The 20,118-nt window shown below is 35.5% G+C and overlaps 1 protein-coding gene across 1 annotated transcript in view; it reads left to right on the top strand.

Moving 5' to 3' along the window:
• Nucleotides 1–20,118, top strand: part of alka (glycine receptor subunit alpha alkaliphile) — a 49,424-nt gene that overhangs the window by 12,919 nt on the left and 16,387 nt on the right. The window contains exons 2-8 of the mRNA XM_028320650.1: nt 184–260; nt 4,188–4,287; nt 8,909–9,063; nt 14,061–14,216; nt 15,907–16,047; nt 18,026–18,255; nt 18,561–18,698. Coding sequence (XP_028176451.1) covers nt 184–260; nt 4,188–4,287; nt 8,909–9,063; nt 14,061–14,216; nt 15,907–16,047; nt 18,026–18,255; nt 18,561–18,698 — 997 coding nt within the window. The remainder of the gene's footprint in view (nt 1–183; nt 261–4,187; nt 4,288–8,908; nt 9,064–14,060; nt 14,217–15,906; nt 16,048–18,025; nt 18,256–18,560; nt 18,699–20,118) is intronic.

Below are 20,118 nucleotides of genomic sequence, written 5' to 3'. Positions count from 1 at the left end.
GAAACATTTCAAATTTTTGTTCAGAAACCGTAACTAGTAACATTTATGACAGATTTGATTTCGTGATGAATGGATGTCCCTAAAGTTAGCCTGTCTAGACTTTAAAACATGTTACGTTATCTACAGGGACAGATGATTTAAAAAGTACTATGTATGTTAATTCCAGAACTTTTTTACTTTCAGGTTGTGCAATGACGTCGTCTCGAAGAGGAATCTTACCCTAAAGCCCAGGGTGGTTCTGCCAGAGAGCTATGTAAAAGGTAAATCAGGTATTATCATGCATTAACTTTAATCTGCCAGTGTTGGTTTTATAGCATGCACAAAAAATGCAAAAATGCACTGAAAGCTACGTTCAAACGGCGATTTCTTTCTCGTAAACGAGATTTTATCGGCTAAAGAAACGGTAATAAAGGATTCTAAAAACGTGACAATAGGGATGATGACTGGGTAATGAAATCGAAATTCTATTTAGTCCGTCAGACAGATAATTAGAAAATATTAGACTCATATTTTTTATTTTTTTCCATAATCGAATAATTACAGTGTTATACTGAGTTGAAATGTCGCGTGCACTTTTGAGTAAAAATTCTACTCAAGCGTCACGTATCGCGCCATTTCAACTCGATGTAGCACTGTTATTATTTAATTATGAAAGAAAATTAAAAATATGAGTCTAATATTTTGTAATTATCTGTCTGACAGACAAATAATTGAAATTTTGTTATCTAGCCTATTGTTGCGAAGCAATCCCGTGTTCGAATTATTCATTGTCGTTTGTCTGAACTTGTTACCAAGGAGGATTTTGGTACAGGCCAAACTTGTCACAGAAGAGGTCGTGTCCCAAAACGGTTTTATGTCAGAGGCACTTGTTTAGACAGTTAAATATTGTGTTATTTATTGATGTTTATTTTGTATCATATTAAAAAAAAAATTGTCGGAACATTCAAATCAAATGGAAATAGCGATTTAGTAAAACCGTAAAATTATTATAATAATAATACAGTTGAACTGAGAACATCCTCCTTCTTTGAATTCGGTTAAAAATGGAGCTTAATAATCGCCGTCTGATCGAAGGTTTATTTAAATATTTTCAGTAACAAATGCCACGCTTATCATGCCACGTGTAACTGCATAAATCTGTATTTCTAACTGGATGAATGTCATGCTTAGCTAGAGATGCAAAATTATTCTCAATGGTCGAATATAATGCAACACCAGTATATTAATGCTTTTAACTTTTATTTCACTAACAATAATAACGTCGATTCTATCAAGACTTGAGTCACTTTACATCTCTGCAAATATATTCAATGTTTAACCAACCGTGAAAATCTTTCCTTCGTTTACCAAATCCGGCTTTGGGCAAAGGCTTTGACAACATGCATCCGGTTTCCGCACGAATCTTTACGAACCCGATAACAAATTGCCTTGGAACCCAACCGTTCCTTATTTTCAAGATTCCGGACCCCAATGTATAGATGAACTACACGGAACCGTCCCTCCCGTGACATTGACAGTGAGACGCTACCGCGATATCGTTCCGATTATTGCCACGTTGGAAACTATACAGTTGAACGATGGTGGCGACCCCCTGTCAATGGACAGTTCAGTGTAGTTCATATAGAATTCCGCATCGTTTATTGTCACCCGCCTGATGAACTAATCCGCATAATACGAAGTAAATCTCAGGTCTAATGTTAAACTCGAAGTTTGTCATGATCGCTTGCGATACGACAGTAATATTGTAAGTAGGTACATCATCCATCAAATCACTAGCTGCGTAAAACTGTTGTCACAGTGATATTACCCATTGTATGAGTTTAAATCAATCAGTAGTGCAGTAAAACAGTGTCAAAGTGATTCTTGCGTTGTCAAACTCCAGAACATAGCTGGCAGAGACCACATGAAAAGGGCGAGAGATCATTGATGGAGTGTTTTACATCCAGAAGTTGGGTGCCTTTTTTCTTTTTCAACCCTCTAATATACCAAAGGCGAATAGAGGATTTAGTAAACACTAGCTCCCCACGCTATTCAGACGGGAGGCTTATTTTACATTATAGTAGCTGATAAATTGAAATACTAGAACAATACCCCAAACACATTAAACCTAAACATTATTACCTCGCGCAAGCGTCGTACGAAATAGCGTAATTGACCTTCACGCACTAAAATACAGGTTACAGTAATGAACCCGATATCAATTCTAGGAAAGCTGTAGTGAGCTATTAGTGTTTGATTCCTGAAATACGTTTTGATGGGGCCGATTACTTTAATTCCACCTGAGTCATAGCGAATCATTCATAATGTTTCATGCTAAGGGCTGAATAGAATCTGATGCGATAAACACGCACAGACGGTCACACAAAGAAAGCAAAGGGTTTATAAACTCTACTTCAGTTTATAATTTTATTATGGACGAATTTACACAAATATCCAAAGCAAAGTTTATGATCCCACGTAACCAATAATTCTAAGACACAAGTTCTCTTAATTAACATTTAATTCCCTGAAACCTTAATTTTACTTAAGTCAAAGGTTGGTGATGTATCACTCTATTATCTCAAATATTTGGTTGGAGGCTTGAGCGTGTAGTGTGTTTTAGATCTAATTAAGATTAATCAAAAGCCATTAAACGTTAAATTGAGTGAGCTGTGATCTAATGTAATATTCAAGGAATGATAGCACATTATGATATGAGTAGGACCGATGTAACGAATACAATTTGAACAAAAAGTATTTTATGTCAGTATTATCAGTTCCCGATTCTCATGCCAATGTAGAAACATCGTACAATGCTTGTTCACTAGTCGAAATAAAGTTACTATCTACAGTCACAACATTTGCAGTCAACAGTACATCATCCTACCAAATAAATAAATTTTGTCAGTGATTTTAAACCATGATAAGCTTGAAATAAACGTTAAAATTAAGAATTTCGTCTTAACCATTGAGATTTTTTTTCTTATGATGTCCTGTCAACTGTGTAACATTTGTACCATTTCTGTAGTAGTTTAGACTTTATCAAATACAAGTGTATTTAGAAATCTAGCTTTATTCATATTTTTATTCCATATTGTAATATCTACTAATTATTATATAATTTTATTAATTTCAATTAGGTACAAAACAAAAATTTCTATCTTACTTGAAGTCCCTACTTGTTTTCTAATTGTACATGGTTGTGGCGCTTTAATTTATTGTAGCATCATGTAACAACCGACGAGAAACCCGCTAAGAAAGTTGTTTCGAGAATGTTCCAAATTGTACTTTAATAAAAGCGTTTTGCTTCCCCGATTGTCATGAAAGTGACACTGAAATGTACTGTACCCGGAGCATGATAAATATCGTTTTCATTATGGTAATATATTATGATCATTGCTTTTAGTGAAATACTAAACAGTACAGCGTACGCAACCGTGTGTAAGGAATAGGTGCGAATAATATACGACTACGAAAATTATTCGTTTTCAGGGTACGGTTGATAGCACATCAGATTACACACGTGAAGTGCTATCTAAACTCAAGCTACACAAATAGCTTGGGTTATCGTACACACTATGTACCCTTTTCATTAAACCATACCTACTCTTGCTCACACTAATATTTGCCCCCATCAGGATATGAACCCCAAAGGAACACGAGTACCTCAAGTAAGAATAGTTCTCGTAATCGTATTCCTCAACGTCTATAACTAATTTTTCTGCATAACCCGAAGGTAAACTGAATGAGAATGCCTTATGGCATTAAGTTCATCATCATCATCATCAACAGCCCTTTACAGTCCACTGCTGGACTATGAGCCTCCTCCACTATTATTATAGTGGAGGGTTTTGCCATAATCTCCACGCTAGGCAGGCGGGTTGGAGATCGCAGTTTAAAAGATTGATGTTTTTCAGAGAGCGCTGCTGCCCATTCTCTGTTTGATGTGTAGTCCCTAAGTCGCCTCTTACGACACCCGCGTTCAGCGTGCGTACGGCATTAAGTTCGCCTAGTGTTAATATTTTTGGCATTGAAGTATAAATAAATAAAAATAAATAAATAACTATTCTGGTTTTCATATAAAAACGATTCTCATACCATAACAAGAACGACATTTATTCGTGCTCTGTACTGATCAGTAACAGTATTCTGGCTCAGCAATATAGAAAACTGAAGACGGTGTTATTATTAATTCACTGTGCTTTCAGAAATGCGGCCGCCCGCCCGGAAAGGTCAACCCGTCATTGTAGAGTTCAGCATTTACGTGGTGGACGTCAACTCCATCAATGTGGAAGACATGGACTTCAGGCAAGTGTTTGAATCATCTTTTTAATTTTTAAAGTAACTAGAAAAAATCGAACTGGCTAAGGTGGCAATTGAACCCACGACCTTTAATCATCTTGTTAATAATTTTAAGCAGGCGACAATATTGTTGTTAACAACATTGTTGTGTTCCGGCAGTTAGAGGTAAGATAGCCAGTTCCTCCGTGGTTGAGGATTTCGGGTGAAGCTCGCTTCCACCTTCGGCCTGATCGTCACTTATCATCAGGTGAGATACAGGCCAAGAGCTTCCTCGTTGTGGATAAAAAAAATAGTTCGTTTACGGATCTCCTCATTTCTGATTTGATCTCGTAAAGAAACACCGAGCATAGCCCTCTCCATAACCAGCTGAACAACTTTAAGTTTATTTTGAAGGCCCATAGTGAGAGAACATGTTTCCAAACCGTATATCGTCACTAGTAACACACATAGATTGTAGACTCTCGTCTTTAGTCACTGAGGTATTTTGGACGAAAAGCCAAACGGCCCAAGAACGTAAGATCCTTGGCTCCATATTCCATCGTTTAGTCGAACGTTAGATTATTGTGTCAGGACCTTTTGGAATAAAATTTGTTAAAGGACCTTAAAAATAAGTCTAGTGGTTCTTACTCTACAGGTATTGAATTCAATCAAAGAAGTAGTAACATTGCGTAGTAAAGAAATAACATCAAAGTGGTTTTGGTAAAAGCCTTCTAATTACGGAGGGTACCTACAATACCAACCAATTCGAGTAATCTGCTAATTATAGCTATTATTGGAGGTATTTATTCCAGGTAATGTTTGCTTATGTCAATGGTATTAACAGGAGTTGCTATAAACTTAAAAGCCCAAAATAGCTTCTATGTAAACATGTGGTTTCTTGGTTCAAGGAATCACAAATTCCTTCCCAAATGAGAAATGAGCAACATTGAGGAAGAAATTAGCGCATTCGGTCGGATAGTACGCTTAAAATAGAAAATGTATTTGCTTTTCAGATTCTTTCATTAGAAACAGCCGAACGGTGTCGGTTTCGGACCAGCTGAATCGAGATTTAAAGAACGCGGGTTGGAACGCGCCATTTCTTGACTATTGTTGTGAACTCACTCGTAACACAAGCATATTGCTTACCACGAGGAATTAACGGGACTAGTAGTTATTATTTGTAAATAACAATTAACAACACGTTGTGAATTATCGCAGCAGTTTGTCTTACCACTTATGTTATACATGGATAGCATAGCATGCGCCGGCGCATACCGCGTCACTCACAATTCGGTATCATTGCCGATGCCGGGAAGTACATCATCATTGACTCCGGGATGTCTTTTTATACGCCAGTTCAAACCGGTCAGCACTCTCAAAATTTGCAAGTGACTGCCAAACTAATCTGTATAAATAAGTTGCCGTTTAACGTTTCAAGTCCATGTATTTGACACAAATCCTCTTCCTTTCTTACTACTCATACCTGACTCAATGATTTTTCAATGTTATAAACATAATTCTATGTAAAATATAAAATACATTTAAGTAAGTAAATAGACGTTAGCTGCTCACGTGTTTAGCCCCCATTGTACTGTTAGACTCATACTAGGTTAGATGTAAATCTTAAAGGTTTATTTATGCCTTTTTTGTTATTAGTCATCTACATTAACAATAAGTACTTAAAGCACTTAAGTAATGTTATATCCCTTATACTTTTTGCCAACACTCACCAGGGGTTTATGCGCGTCATGTACATCGTGCTCGTCAGTATTGCTCTCACAGCATGCCGCCTTGTATTGTCGTGGCAGCGGCCCCTCGAGATGTGAGCTCGATGATACACGCAACTATGCAAGGGTCTTGCTGCATTCATGGCCAACTTTGTTGTAGGGGTGACTACTACCACTACGCCACATCACCACCACCTTTTCTAACGTGGCAAAACGTGTAAAATTTAACATTATGGTTGAGGGTGAACGGAGAGCGGAAGGAAAATAAAATGACAATTGACTTTTTTTTTTTTTTTTTTCCTTCCGTTCGCTCCGCACTCGGCTGCAAACTGCTACAGACATGTATCTTGTATCGTTATTTTATTGTTTTTACCGTTATTTTATTTTGTTGTTTGTTTCTATAGGTTCAACCATTTATAAAAGCTTACCTCTCTTCATTACTTTGTTTTGTCTTTTGGAACAGCTGTGAACCTTCCCGGTCTATTGTTGTAATTAAAGTAAAAATATAATATTTTTACTTTAATTACAACTTGAACTGGAACTTGATTTGCTAGGCGCAATTTGTAATCGCAAACCAGTCGTAAAATGGGCGGAACGGCGGGGGGGCGCCACCGTCGTTCAAGTAAATAGTTTTAACGTGGCGAATAGCGGAACATGCGATTCGGTATTGACGGTGGCGTCCCCCTGTTAGTGTCTCGGGTGTGGCATTTCTTAATACATTAGTTTTTAGTTAATTTAGTTTTTGATTCTGTTTAGTTTTGTGTTAATATTGTTTTCTTTTTTTTTTCTCTCTCTCTTTTTTGTGATCACCGTCCATAACGCCCCCTGTTGCGCGCCTTCTTGACTGGTAGCCTCAATATGGTCCCGGTCAAGAGGGTGCGCAATCCGCAATCTTCATCGTGTTGGTTCCCGCTGAAAACCAGCTTCTCGACATGGCGCTTGTTATGTCGCGAATATAGCTGAGCGGACGCCTCTTCAGCATAGCTTGTAGTTTAATGTTATATGTACTGTATTTTTATTTTATTTTTCTATGCTGAATAAAGTATTCTTATTCTTATTCTTATTCTTATTCTTATACGATCAATCAAAACACCTCGTTTAAACCTCGCCTCAAAACCCAACTATAAAAATCTCAAGTATAACATTTTTGACTTTAATTCACATAAACTATAGTCTTCAAAGTCTGGAAACTCAGACAAACTAACCACTTGGGATTAGTTCTACTTTGTTTTCATCTTTTAACTCCTAAGCCACGGCAATTTACGCGAGTACCTACATATATTAGGGCTTAAGTGAGACGATAAATGTTAGTTTCAACTACTAAATATATTTCATGACAAGTAGTCTAAATGCTAGTTGCCTTAAAGTTTGTACTGTAGAATTACCATTATTGTCACCACAAAATAGTATTAGAATGTATTGATCAATGAAACCAATCAAGTTGATGAAAAATGCTATTGAAGATTTTGTAACATTGTCTCAAAGAATTCCAGTTATCAATCGATCAGACATTGTCTAAATTCCTTTTGTTTAAAAGATTCTACTGGAGACTTACAACGGTTCTGGAAAAGCAATCTCTATTAATTAGATCTTTATGTTGTTTTCTAATTAAAACTTATCTATCTTTTCCAAATCTTATAATTTATAAGGAGATTAAATATTTGGATGGTTTCAATATTCCTTAACACTCAATTGTCACAATATTTAATCAAATCTCAACCTGCAAATTTGAAAAAAATCTTGATTTAAATTATTTTCATTTATTAAAACTTTACGAGTTCGACAAGTTAATTCTCATAATTATCGTTAGAACTCTATCAAGCATTAAGCATCATATATATTATTGTTAAAACTGAGATCCAGTCTTAAGTTTTAATACCAATAATTGAATTAATTGTGACATCATCAAATATTTGGTTTAATTTCAATGTACCTACTCAAATAAAATAGTCATGAAATATCGACACGACAAGAAGAACATCTGCTACAGATTAGGTCAACTATGATTGCCTTTAGTTTTATGGTCTTTATTCGTTAATTTTGTAATCTAACCAATTTTATACTTAATTGCTATACCTATCCAATTACGTACCTACGAGTCTACGTGCCCTTTAACCGATTACATACCCAACTTAGTCATTCAATAGTGGATTCTGTTAATGGTTTGGGCAGGCAACAACAACAACAAAAGCTTCGTGTGGGCGTTTAGTTCGCTATCTAAATCGTTCTCTATCTAAATTTATGTCCTCTATCAGAATATAATCTTGTGGTTAATTGTTTATTCGTCACAATTATCGGTTTATTATTCTTCCTCAATCTTGTCTGCTCTAGATAGTTATGCTGAACCAATGGACTTCGAACGTCATCTTAAACGGAAACTGAAAAGTCTAAACATCCTCAACGTTACTTTTTAGTTTCGTCATTTTGCAATAAAATAAATAGATTACTACACTTGTTGACAGTTTAAAATAGTAAGACACGGGTCTTAACGCGACGTTTATTAATGAGTTACATTATGTACCTACTCACGGCTTGATGTTTCGGCTGCGATGCTGCATCCGTGGTCACAAGCAGACTGGCGGCTCGCGGCGTCGTCCGTTCGGGCGGGCTTGAAGATTTTCAACTACCCTCATATTGTCATTACTATTACTACCCGTTACTATTTTTAACCGACTTCAAAAAAGGAGGAGCTTATAATTGAAATGGAACGCGAAAGTTTAAAATTTTGTTGACAGTTTGTTATCAATGATATTAGGTTTTATTTATTAGAAAATCTATTTATCTAGGAAAAATATTAACCTTATCCAAACAAAAATCAAGTAGGATTCGATTTGATGTAATCGACACCCCATTTCAGTAGGTGTCAATTCTACATAAATTTTAGTCATAGATAAATAAATTCTCCGTTTTCCTTTTCACAGAGTAGACATGTTTATCAGACAAACGTGGAGGGAGAGCAGGCTCCAGCTGCCAGAGGATATCTTCGAGGAAGGGGACGACCATGTGACCCTGCCCCCGGAGTTCTTCGACAACCTATGGCATCCTGACCCTTACTTCCTGAACTCTAAAGTAACTGGTAGGTTTGTTCCATCAGCGTTTATTTTATTACTAACCAACAAATTGCTATTTAGCTTACTGGTCAAAGTGCGTTGAATTGTACCGTTAAAATATTTATTTTAAAACAGTAGTTTTACGTACGAATTCACTTCATATTTTGTGTGTCAGTGGATAATTCCAATCGAAACCATTTTACCTCATTTTCTTTATTGCAACATTTTGTTTTGCCATGCCATGCCATTCTAAGCATTGCCATGCTATGACTATTAAATGAGTTGTTGCGAGTGTTTTCGACCATATCTGTCTTTCAGATCTTAAATATTATTGTAGAAATTAAGTCTCTACCAGCTAGGGTAACTAAAACTTTTGACTAAGAGGTGGGATAGTCCCTATAAAGCCTTAACTACAATTAATTCTTTCTAATGCACTTGGTTCTAAATAGCGCTAACTTGACAAGTCTGCTTTGCAAATAAAGGACAGGCAATGAAAAAAAATGAAGAGTAATAAAGAACTACCTGATAAAGAAATTGCACTATCAAATCACTTGTGAAATGTATGTGACGTCTGCTAGACTGTTTTTATTAATATTTATCAGAAGGTTGACCGGTAGTTTATGGCATTAAAGGTAATATTATTGAATATTGTCATCTACTAAATTATTTTATTTGAAAGTTCAGGTGTCGTTGAAAGACGTTTGATTTTATTCACAGCGCAATCGCATATTTCTTCTTTATATTGCAACAAGCACAACGACACCTTTGATTTTACTGAAAATCTAATGTCTTTTAAATTACACCATAAAATACCATTACTTATGTTGTTATTATTTCTGAAAATTAGTACGAGTTTAATGTGTAAAACATTTTGAGTCAAGAGATTTAGGGCTTTTCTTAAAGTACTTTTCTTTTTCTTATGAATGAAATTGATATACAGAACTGAGAATATGGACCAGTAAAAAATAAGCTTGTGGAATAAGCGTATCAGTAGGTTTTGTTTAAAAAAAAACAAATTAGGAAGTCCAGAGACCATTTTAACCATAATTTGTGATTTTTAGATGGAGGATTGTACTACCGGCATCAATTTTCTGGTAGGAATTCTTTGATTTAGCACAAATCACGTGCAGGAATTGCTTGCACAAACTTATCACGATTTGTTTTTATTGGCATAATTATGAAAATAGGACCACAGTGCATGTTGGAACAGTAGAACACCCTCCTAATCCTCTGGCAACTATAAGCGTGATTTCTGCTTGAGGTTTTTAAATCGACGCGGTTCAAGTAAACTCCTAAAAGTTAGTCAAAGCATAAAATGACTTTCTCGGGCAGAAATTGTGCTAGATGATTTATTAAGATTTTAGTAGGTATTTCCACAAAGTGCGCATAAGGCACTGTAAAGTTGCGCGCACGCCTTACAACTATAGCCCAACACGGCGCACCATTCTCGCTAATTTTAACATCGTAAAAAGGTGATAGGCCTATGATAAATGAAATTATAATCGGTTGACAAAAATAATAATGGAACAACAGTCGCAAAATAATATCGATGTTAAAAATAACGAGTAGTTTTGTCTTACTATTGGCTCTCACAGTTGTATAAGATGATTCAATATTTATACTATCACAAGTTACAATATCACCATAAAATTGTAAAGCAACTTCTCAAAGTCAGTAAGGTATATTTTTAACTTTGTATGAGGTCTTTAGAATATCTCAACTAGACTTACTACTATTCGTAACTATACTGTGGAAGGATTATAGCATGCTCAAATGCACATGAACACAATATGCAAATATAAAAATGTAATTATTTCACGCATAATGAGTTCACTGAGCAGAAAATGCTTAATGCGAGTGGTTCTTATTGCAATGTCAATTGGTAAAAAGAGTACATTTTTCTGAAATTGAAGCGGTTGAATTTAAAATAGAGATGAAACGGATAGTTGTTTGGCCGGATACCGGATACCGGATATCCGGCCAGCTGCTAGGCCGGATAGCCGGATATCCGGCGGCCGGATAGTTGGCCCATAGTCTCGTTGCATGTCGTGACGAGTTTAGCGCCGCACAAGTGCTTCGAAGGCGATCAGTGGGTATTAGTAGGCTAGACTAGTCACACTTTTCGAAAATCGAATCCGTCCGAATAGAATGTCAGATTTTGCCACTTGTCTAGGGGGCAGATCAACGGGCGATTTCGGTTGCTATCGTGCGTGATTGAATAGCGAAAATTAAATTAGTTTACTTGTTGCGTAATCTGACTGAACTGCATGCATCATGTCATCAAACCATCAGTGAAAAAAAGATCGCCTTTTTTATTTGGCAATATTTCGACACTAACAGATATTTACTGTTTATGTATTCGTCATTAGAGTGAATAGCCCAGAAAGAGAAATTAATTTTTTGAAAGACCTTAATATGGCTTTTGTAACTTTTTGGACTTTAAACAAAAACCGTCATTATTATAAGCCATTTTATTGATATTTACCTCAAAGTTTAATGTATTTCATTTTATTAATAGAAAATTGTCGTAGTTTTTTAATATCCGGTATCCGGCCGGATAGTGAGTTACTATCCGGTATCCGGCCGGATAGTAAATTTAGGCCGGATATCCGGCCTACCGGATAGTTACCGGATATCCGTTTCATCTCTAATTTAAAACAACTTTAATTTTTTAAAGACTTCAGGAATAATTTAAATTCTCACTCTGAAGATAGTACAGATTCCCTAAAAGTTCAATAAACAAAAGAGCTAAAATGCTTAAGTGAATTTCAGGTCTTTTGGGCACCTCTTCTCACTAAAAGGCTAGTTCAAAACTTAAGAGAAACAGAAAAGTTATAGAATATTGTAAAAAGCATTAGGAATTCGATAATAGTTTCGACTGGTCAAAAAGATTTAGAGTAGGTAGATGGAGATAACCTATAGTAATTTAACTGTGGCCCACAGAATGATCAATGTTACATACAAAAAGTAGATTAGCATTCCAAACAAAAATAAAATATTAGTAAAATATCATATAAAAATAAATAACTAAGAAATTCAGGCAGGCAAAAATGAAGTAATTCTAGACGAATAATGTCAAAACAAGGTCAAAGGATTATTGAAACTGAGGGGTACTTCTACGCTTTATTCATTACAGGTTTTGATTATTGAAAGATTTGAAAGTATTGAAACTCGAGTCCGACAAGTCCAATTAGAGTAATATCTTTGAAAGGTTTTCCAAAGGCGATGTGCACTTAAATTACTCAAAGACCCATGATTTAATTAATATACTTTTCAATGTCGTTGGAGACATCTGATTATATGCCTTCTTACGCCGTTTAGTTAAGTAAAAAGCTTGTTAAAAGAAGGCTGAAAGAATGGAAGCTTCTTTTAATCAGATAACCTTTTAGATTAGTTGCTGAGAAGGTATCTCAAATTACATTATTGGTAAAAAATGAGTTCCAAGGTTTCATTGAGGAATCCACTGCAGTCAATAGAATCTACAAAATCAAAAATATCAACTTTTTCTTTACTACTGTTTGCATTATTACTAGAATTCTCGCTAGCTGGAAGGGTAAACTTCTCGTAAATATTTATGTAAAGAGTGGTTTACCACGAATATTCAGCGGTCGGGGGAGATGGAAGGCGGTACTTACCTAAACTTTTGGGCTATTGTAGAACACTTATTGAAACTATAAATAAACGAACTTTACTGAAAGAGGTTTGAAAGTGTCTCGGTTGGTGTGTAAAATAGAAAATTAGTAGAGTTCGCAAGTTTTAAACAACATTCACGTCTGCATTTGAGGGACATTTCCATTAAAAACTCTTTATCCGGCCACCAGTGTACAGCCAATCGCTTCGTTTCCTAAAAATAATATTAATACACGTAATTTTATCACTTCAGAGATCTATTGTATTAATTTCTAAAATCAATAAGATAAAAATACTTTTGGGTTTATAATATTTAAGGATTAGGCTATATTTATTCAATGCTAATGTTTGCAGTTCTCTTCAGTGTATATCTAATTGAATTTCCAAGGGCTCAGTGTACATTTATTTGATCAGAAAATCTATTGCTCTATTAATTCTAAAATCCAGTTTACGATACGCGAAAATACAGATAACATTGTAACATGTGATCTATGTGCTGGTAAAAAAAATTTATAACTCAATGTGAAATCAAATAAAAAATCACACACAATTTAAAAGCATCGAGTTCAATTGTTTTTTACGCCCAAATGGTTCTTTTGATAAATTATTCTCTTTTCCATTCGATTCCATTCTAGTTTTTTTATGAAAAATTTTTTTTAATGTAGTTATTAACTACATTATGTATGGAAATCGTGAACTACGTCAGTTTATAATATATTATCGCGTGAGATTGTAAACTAAGAGTACCTATGTTAGATTACAATCGAACTATGTCACATTATAATCTGACGGAATCCACAATTTTACCGTGACATATAGATTATCACATTCCTACCAAAAACATTTCCTTTGCGTAGGTTGGTATTTTTAGAAGTCGGATTAAAATCAGAAGCTGTCTGTAGTGTTGTTATACTTAATTAAAACTTAGTAAATCCCAATGGCTGAAGCTGCAGACTGAAACGAATTCACTCATTAGTTCAATTAATTAAACGAAAACAACCTTTGCACACGAATAAATTGAAGTCTACCTACGCAAATTCAGTCACTTTTCAAACTTGATTAAAATTAGACTACCTTTTTAATATAATTTTCTCATTCATTTAGAAATGTAATAGGTACCTACCTATTTAGATTATAACATTCCTACCAAATAGTTACTTAGGTATAATTATCGTACATTTCGGCACAGAATAAATAAATTTCGGTTTGATACCTGTATGGAAATATTTAACGTTTATAACAAATATTAATCGCTGTTTTTTCCAAAACATCGATTTGTAGAAAATTGCCAGTGACTATTGCATTGATAGCACATATTTTTTATTGAAATCTACATTTACGAAGACGCAGGCACAAGCCAGTCTTTAATAAAAGTAATTTTGTTTGCCCACAGAAATTGCAGAGTTGACACACAAGTTCTCATCGGTTACGCTATACAGAAACCAGACAGTTCGGTATGCGGCGAGGATGCACGCCATCATAGCCTGCCAGATGGAGTTCCAACTCTACCCCATGGACATACAGTCGTGTCCGATCTACATTGAAAGCTGTAAGTTTAGGCGTATTGTATACTAGCTTTCCGCCCGCGGCTTCACCCGCGTGGAATTTTTCGGTTTTTTAAATAACCTAAGACACTCAGCAATAATGTGGCTTTCTATTGGTGAAAGAATGTTTAAAATCGGTTCAGATCTTGAGATTACCCCTTACAGTTTAACAAATATACAAACACACAAACTTTACCTTTTCAACCGACTTCAAAAAAGGAGGAGGTTCTCAATTCGACCCGTATGTTTTTTTTTTTTTCTATGTTTGTTACGCGATAACTCCGCCAATTATGAACCGATTTGAACAAATCTTTTTTCGGCGTATAGGTAATACCTCAAGGGTGGTCCCATTTAAATTTAATAATAGAAAAAACAACCCCCAAGGGTGGAAAATTGGGGATGAACTTTTTTATACGCAATATCTCCGCCGATTATAAATCAATTTGAACGATTATTTTTTTGTTGAATAGGTATTATCAAAAGGGTGGTTTCATGCGAATTTGAAGAAAATATTTCACCCCCAAGGGTGGAAAATTGGGGATGAACTTTTTTATACGCAATATTTTTAATTTTTAGTATTTTTTTGTGTTCACGCATTTGAAGTCGGTTTTATTTTTTTTAAAAGTTAATTATTATAATATTAGAGTATAAATGAGCCAATACTCCAATATTTGACTTTGCATAGGACTACCCAAGTTCCATAGTAGACTGACGCAAAATAGATCGATCATAATGATGAAAAACTGTTAGTCAAATTGTATATATTTTTACTATTCAAAATTTTTATATGAATCCTATTTAAACAAAAAAATTCCGTTCAGCCATTGTCAAATCCCCAATATCGCGCGAGGATATTGATTTTGAGGCAATATTAGAATCAAAGACGAAGTAAAGTGAACAGGTATTGGGCCAACTTTTCAATAATCGGAGCCGGATTTGGAAATACTTATAGTCATTCGGGACTTTTCCCGGAAACTTATAGGAAACTTATATTAATCAATGTGTGGGCAGATCATAGAGAAGTATATTCGATATTTCACTCAACTCACTTTATTATATCGGTTTTCAGAAATCTTAAACATCAGTAACGATAATCGTTTTGGCTGTGTCACTTCACTTTGTGCTTATTAGTCTTTCATGCTGAACTAATTTAAGATTATTCTTTGTAGTTATTCCTAAAGTTGAATGGACTTTTCGGTCCTTTGATTTGCCAGATTCCATTGAAGATCAGGTACAAAGACAGACTATTTTGTAGGGTTGGATAAACATAAGACATATGTGAAGATTTTGTCCAATTACATATTTATTTATGCTAAGCATTTGTAAGTGTTCCCTTTCAAAACCAAGACCAATAGAAAATATAAAAAATGTTCATTGTTCAGTTACCATTTGTTTTTTATGAGACTAGTTCGTCTTATTTAAAGCATCAGAAAATAATATTTCCATATAATAATATGTAAATTCCAATAATGTTTGTGTGTGAATTAACTTGATTTATATTTAGCTTATCTGTGATTTCAAATATTGGAAAAAAGAACTTCGTTTTATCGAAACGTTCCATTATAGGTATTTCGACTTATTCGAATTTAAAAAAAATATATTAAAAATCTAAAATATTATTCTCGGCGGCCAGTGCACGGTGGCCGGTCAAATAAGGTCGCAAACTTTCATAGAATAATAACTTTTTTGTTTCAGTTTCGTACAGCAATCAGAAGGTGAGGTTTCGGTGGAGCGAGGCGGGGGTGACGATAAACCCAGAACTCAAGCTGTTGCAATACCACATCGGCGAACCGCTCAGACTTGAGGAGACTAATGGATACATGATCGACAAAGACGGTAATTAGTCCTTATTGACAATTGTCAATAAGGCTATCTATGGCTTATTTCGGTATGTCGCGGAAGTCTAAGGCTACAGCCGTATATACTCGCGACACCCCCACTTGGGCGATGATGGAACGCCGCGGAGGTTTTAGTGGGTATACCCCGTCCTTTTCAGAACGGAGCAGCGCCCTTTTCAGAGCGCCGGGAGTCCCACACACCACCCTGTCTCCCGGCAGTGGTGACGGTGCGCAAAGCATTTCCTCCGCGACAAAAAAACATTGTGATACCAGTAGCCTGACTGGTAGCCTCCTCTGGCCAGGGAAACCTCGTCACACATTAAATACAAAACAAATTTATGGAATTGAAAACTTTCTTGCCCCGTGAATTGTTCCCTACAAAATTACTAAGACAATAACATCGTCTCTTCATACTTGTACAACGCTTTATGAAATTTGCCTCGAAAACACTGTTTCTCACACAATAAATTAATTTAAACGTAATTCTAGAAATGTGAGTATCTTACTACCCACAGTGGTATCACTTGTTATGATATAACATTTACAAAGGACAAAGTTCGGAAGTTGAGGTTAACTAGGTATCTCTTATTTGGTTGAGTAACCTACACATTCTCAGAAATTGTTAAAGTTTAGTTTAAACAACTTCAGAGACATTTCGCCTACAGTCGCCATGAGACTAAAGTTTGTAGCAAAATAGCACCTATTACGTGTACAAAGATTCCACTTTGTTGAGCTTGACTGTACTTTCTAAGTAAATTAAATTATGTAAGAAACTTCTACGTTACTTACACCAGAAAGCCCGGGATAAGGGATAATTTTAAATTACCTTACACTTAACATGTTTAGTATTACTTGGATCGTATTATTAAGTAAAAGCCCTACTTCAGACCTTACAAAAGAAGTTTTACCTATTTTTTAAATCAAACGACAGGGAGTTTGCAGGTTCAAAAGGACAAACCCACAAAATTGTCATATAAAAAGTACAAATAAAACAAAAAGTCTATATTGGACACAAACGTCGCTTTCATTTTATTCTTGAGCTATACGAAATCGATATTAATAAGGTTACCAACCTTATAAAGCATTAATAAAAAATATCGTTGTTAATAGGTAACTTGTAAATCAAAATAAACGTGATTGTGTTAGAACTTTTGTGTCAATACAGTAAATGCCAAAGGTCATTCGCAGTCAAAGTGGCAAGGTCACGTTAACACGGGCATTCGAATTACAAATTCCTTTGTTAGCCCTTCTGCACGAAATAAAGTTGGAAACCGTACTCAAATTGGTTGCAGAGTATTGTGTAAAATTGGTCTACTCTCGCATGTCAGGCTTTGAGCGATATTCATTAAAATAACACATCTTTTTGACGAAAATAAAAATACTTTTTAGTGTGAATAATATGTAGCAAATCTCAAATTTTTCATAACGCAAAAATTATATGCTAATGTTGTTGAAAACCAACAGAAAACTTAATACTTATTCACCGTATTATTTTACGTAATTATTTACAGTTGTAGCATCTTCGAGATAAAGTTTAGAGTCAATAAAGTTTGCCCTACTCAGCTTTAGTGTCGTTTATTACAGTTTAGAACCACTAAGTGAAATGTGTTACATCATTTATAATCCAACCTTCAAACTATGTGTTAATATTGTCTTCCAGACGCCCTAGCTTTAGCTTAGTACGTTTGTATTTGACTTTTGAGTGAGATATAGTTAAGAGTGTCAAAGAGTACATTAAGTACCTACGTTAGTTCATTATCAAAGAGCTTTTTGATTTGATACAACACTCAATTTATTTTAAAAAGACAAAATAAATTATCTCACATTTATACGTCTTATTTTGGATTAACAAACTCCTTGTACAATTAGTTTCTGAGAAAATTGTCTGTAACATGCTAAATTAAAAACAAATGTTCAATGTTTACAAAATTCGTAATGTTACTCCAAAAAATTTAAATAAACGATCAATTTTCCAGGAAACTACTCTAGACTAGTAGTGTACTTTCGGTTCGAGCGTCAGATCGGTCACCACCTCATCCAGACCTTCGCTCCATCCTCCCTGGTGGTGATGCTGTCCTGGTTCAGCTTCTGGCTGGACCTGGACGCGATTCCCGGGAGGGTCACGCTGCTCGTCACCTGCATGTTGACCCTGGTCACCATGTTCACGGGACTGAGAGCTGATATTCCTCCCGTTGCTTATGTGAAAGTAAGTTGATTAATAATTTTTGTTACTCTACAATACATGGTCTCTACATTCTGTTATAAGCGTTGTAACAGCCACAACTCAACGACCTTTTAGTCGTATGATTTGTCTAAATTTTCAGCTCAACAAGTCCTCCAAATTACGAAATGATAGCACGAATAAATTAATCAAGTGATTTTACCACTCTAAAGAGCAATAATTTGCAATGTATTACAACAAATTAAATTGATACTAAAAACAAAACTAATTTAAAATACCATTTTAAATTATTCAGACCATTTTCATGAAAATTTTATTGTAATTTTCAGGCTCTAGACCTATGGATGGCAGGCTGCATGATGTTTGTGTTCGCGGCTCTCGGAGAATTCGTGGTCGTCAAGGTGCTGGACAAACAGTACCAGATGAACAAGAGCAAGGCACAGGAACTGCCCAGGATTATACCTGTGGTAAGCTCGACATCGTAGGATCATCAGCTCGATTGACAGACGATCTCAACTCTAGGTGAGTTCGTGGTCGTCAAGGTGCTGGACAAGCAATACCAGATGAACAAGAGCAAGGCGCAGGAGCTGCCCAGGATCATATCTGTGGTAAGCTCGACATCGTAGGATCATCAGCTCGATGGACAGACGATCTCAACTCTAGGTGAGTTCGTGGTCGTCAAGGTACTGGAAAAGCAGTACCAGATGAACAAGCACAAGGCGCAGGAACTGCCCAGGATCATACCTGTGGTAAGCTCGACATCGTAGGATCATCAGCTCGATGGACAGACGATCTCAACTCTAGGTGAGTTCGTGGTCGTCAAGGTGCTGGAAAAGCAGTACCAGATGAACAAGCGCAAGGCGCAGGAACTGCCCAGGATCATACCTGTGGTAAGCTCGACATCGTAGGATCATCTGTTCGATGGACCGATGACTTAAAGAAGAAAGGCCATCTTTTCGAAAGATGAATAACGCGCTAGATTTTAATTTAGGTCGAGAAGTGGACACGCATTGAACTGCCTTTGGTTGAAATATTGATGAAGCTCGATTTCCCAACAGATCTGTCAAGTTTAATCAATCGCAAATCTGTCAACACACGACAACGAACTACTCTATTAGATTTCAAACGTATTACAAGATTTATATTGGTAGAGTGTTTAGTTTTGTCAATATGCTCGAACTCGGATCATTAGAATGATAAAATCTAGACCTTTCTCTCTGTACCTTTTGAAGTAGATTTTTCGTGCCACATTACAAATTTAAAAATTATTGTTTCAAGTAGGTATTGAAAGATGGTGAAAAAGAAAATCGGAAAATCTTTTTGAATTGTAAGCAATTCAAGAACTTTTTTTGCTGAAAAGAGTGGCAGTGACATCCAAAGGGAAAATTTATATGCCCTATATTGAGAAGAAACCCAAATCACTCCGGGCCATTCTCAGTACTTCACTACTTTCAACAATTTCCTACGAATCCTTTCCGAGACATTTTTACCATTTCTAACTTTTTCTGTCTATTGAAATCCATGTCATTTATGGGAGAAGTAACTTGGGCGAATTCTCAAATCACAGTCTTTAAACTTTAAAATATGATTAAGTTGTCTTATATAGTTTTGTCATGTGGGACTTAACGGAAATTCCTTCAAACTTTATTTAAATTGCAGTGGTCTCCCAAATTGTAACGAAAGTTGAAAGCCCCTTCATTTTATTTAAACGCTCTTATAAATGTTTTAAGCCTGTCTATAAAACTTTTATGGGCCCGCGATGACAGTCCAAAGTGATTGTTTAATTTCACAGGTTGTTTGGTAATAAAGTCATGAAAACTCTTGGCTATTACTTACCGACTTTGCGAATATCTACTTACCAATTTATAGGGACCTAAAAACAACTTC

The sequence above is a fragment of the Ostrinia furnacalis genome, unplaced genomic scaffold (assembly GCF_004193835.3).
Source record: "Ostrinia furnacalis isolate ACB-3 unplaced genomic scaffold, ASM419383v2 OfSCF7437, whole genome shotgun sequence".
Classification (NCBI taxonomy): domain Eukaryota; kingdom Metazoa; phylum Arthropoda; class Insecta; order Lepidoptera; family Crambidae; genus Ostrinia; species Ostrinia furnacalis.
Note: the sequence above shows the minus strand (reverse complement) of the source record. Positions and strands in the feature narration are given on the sequence as shown.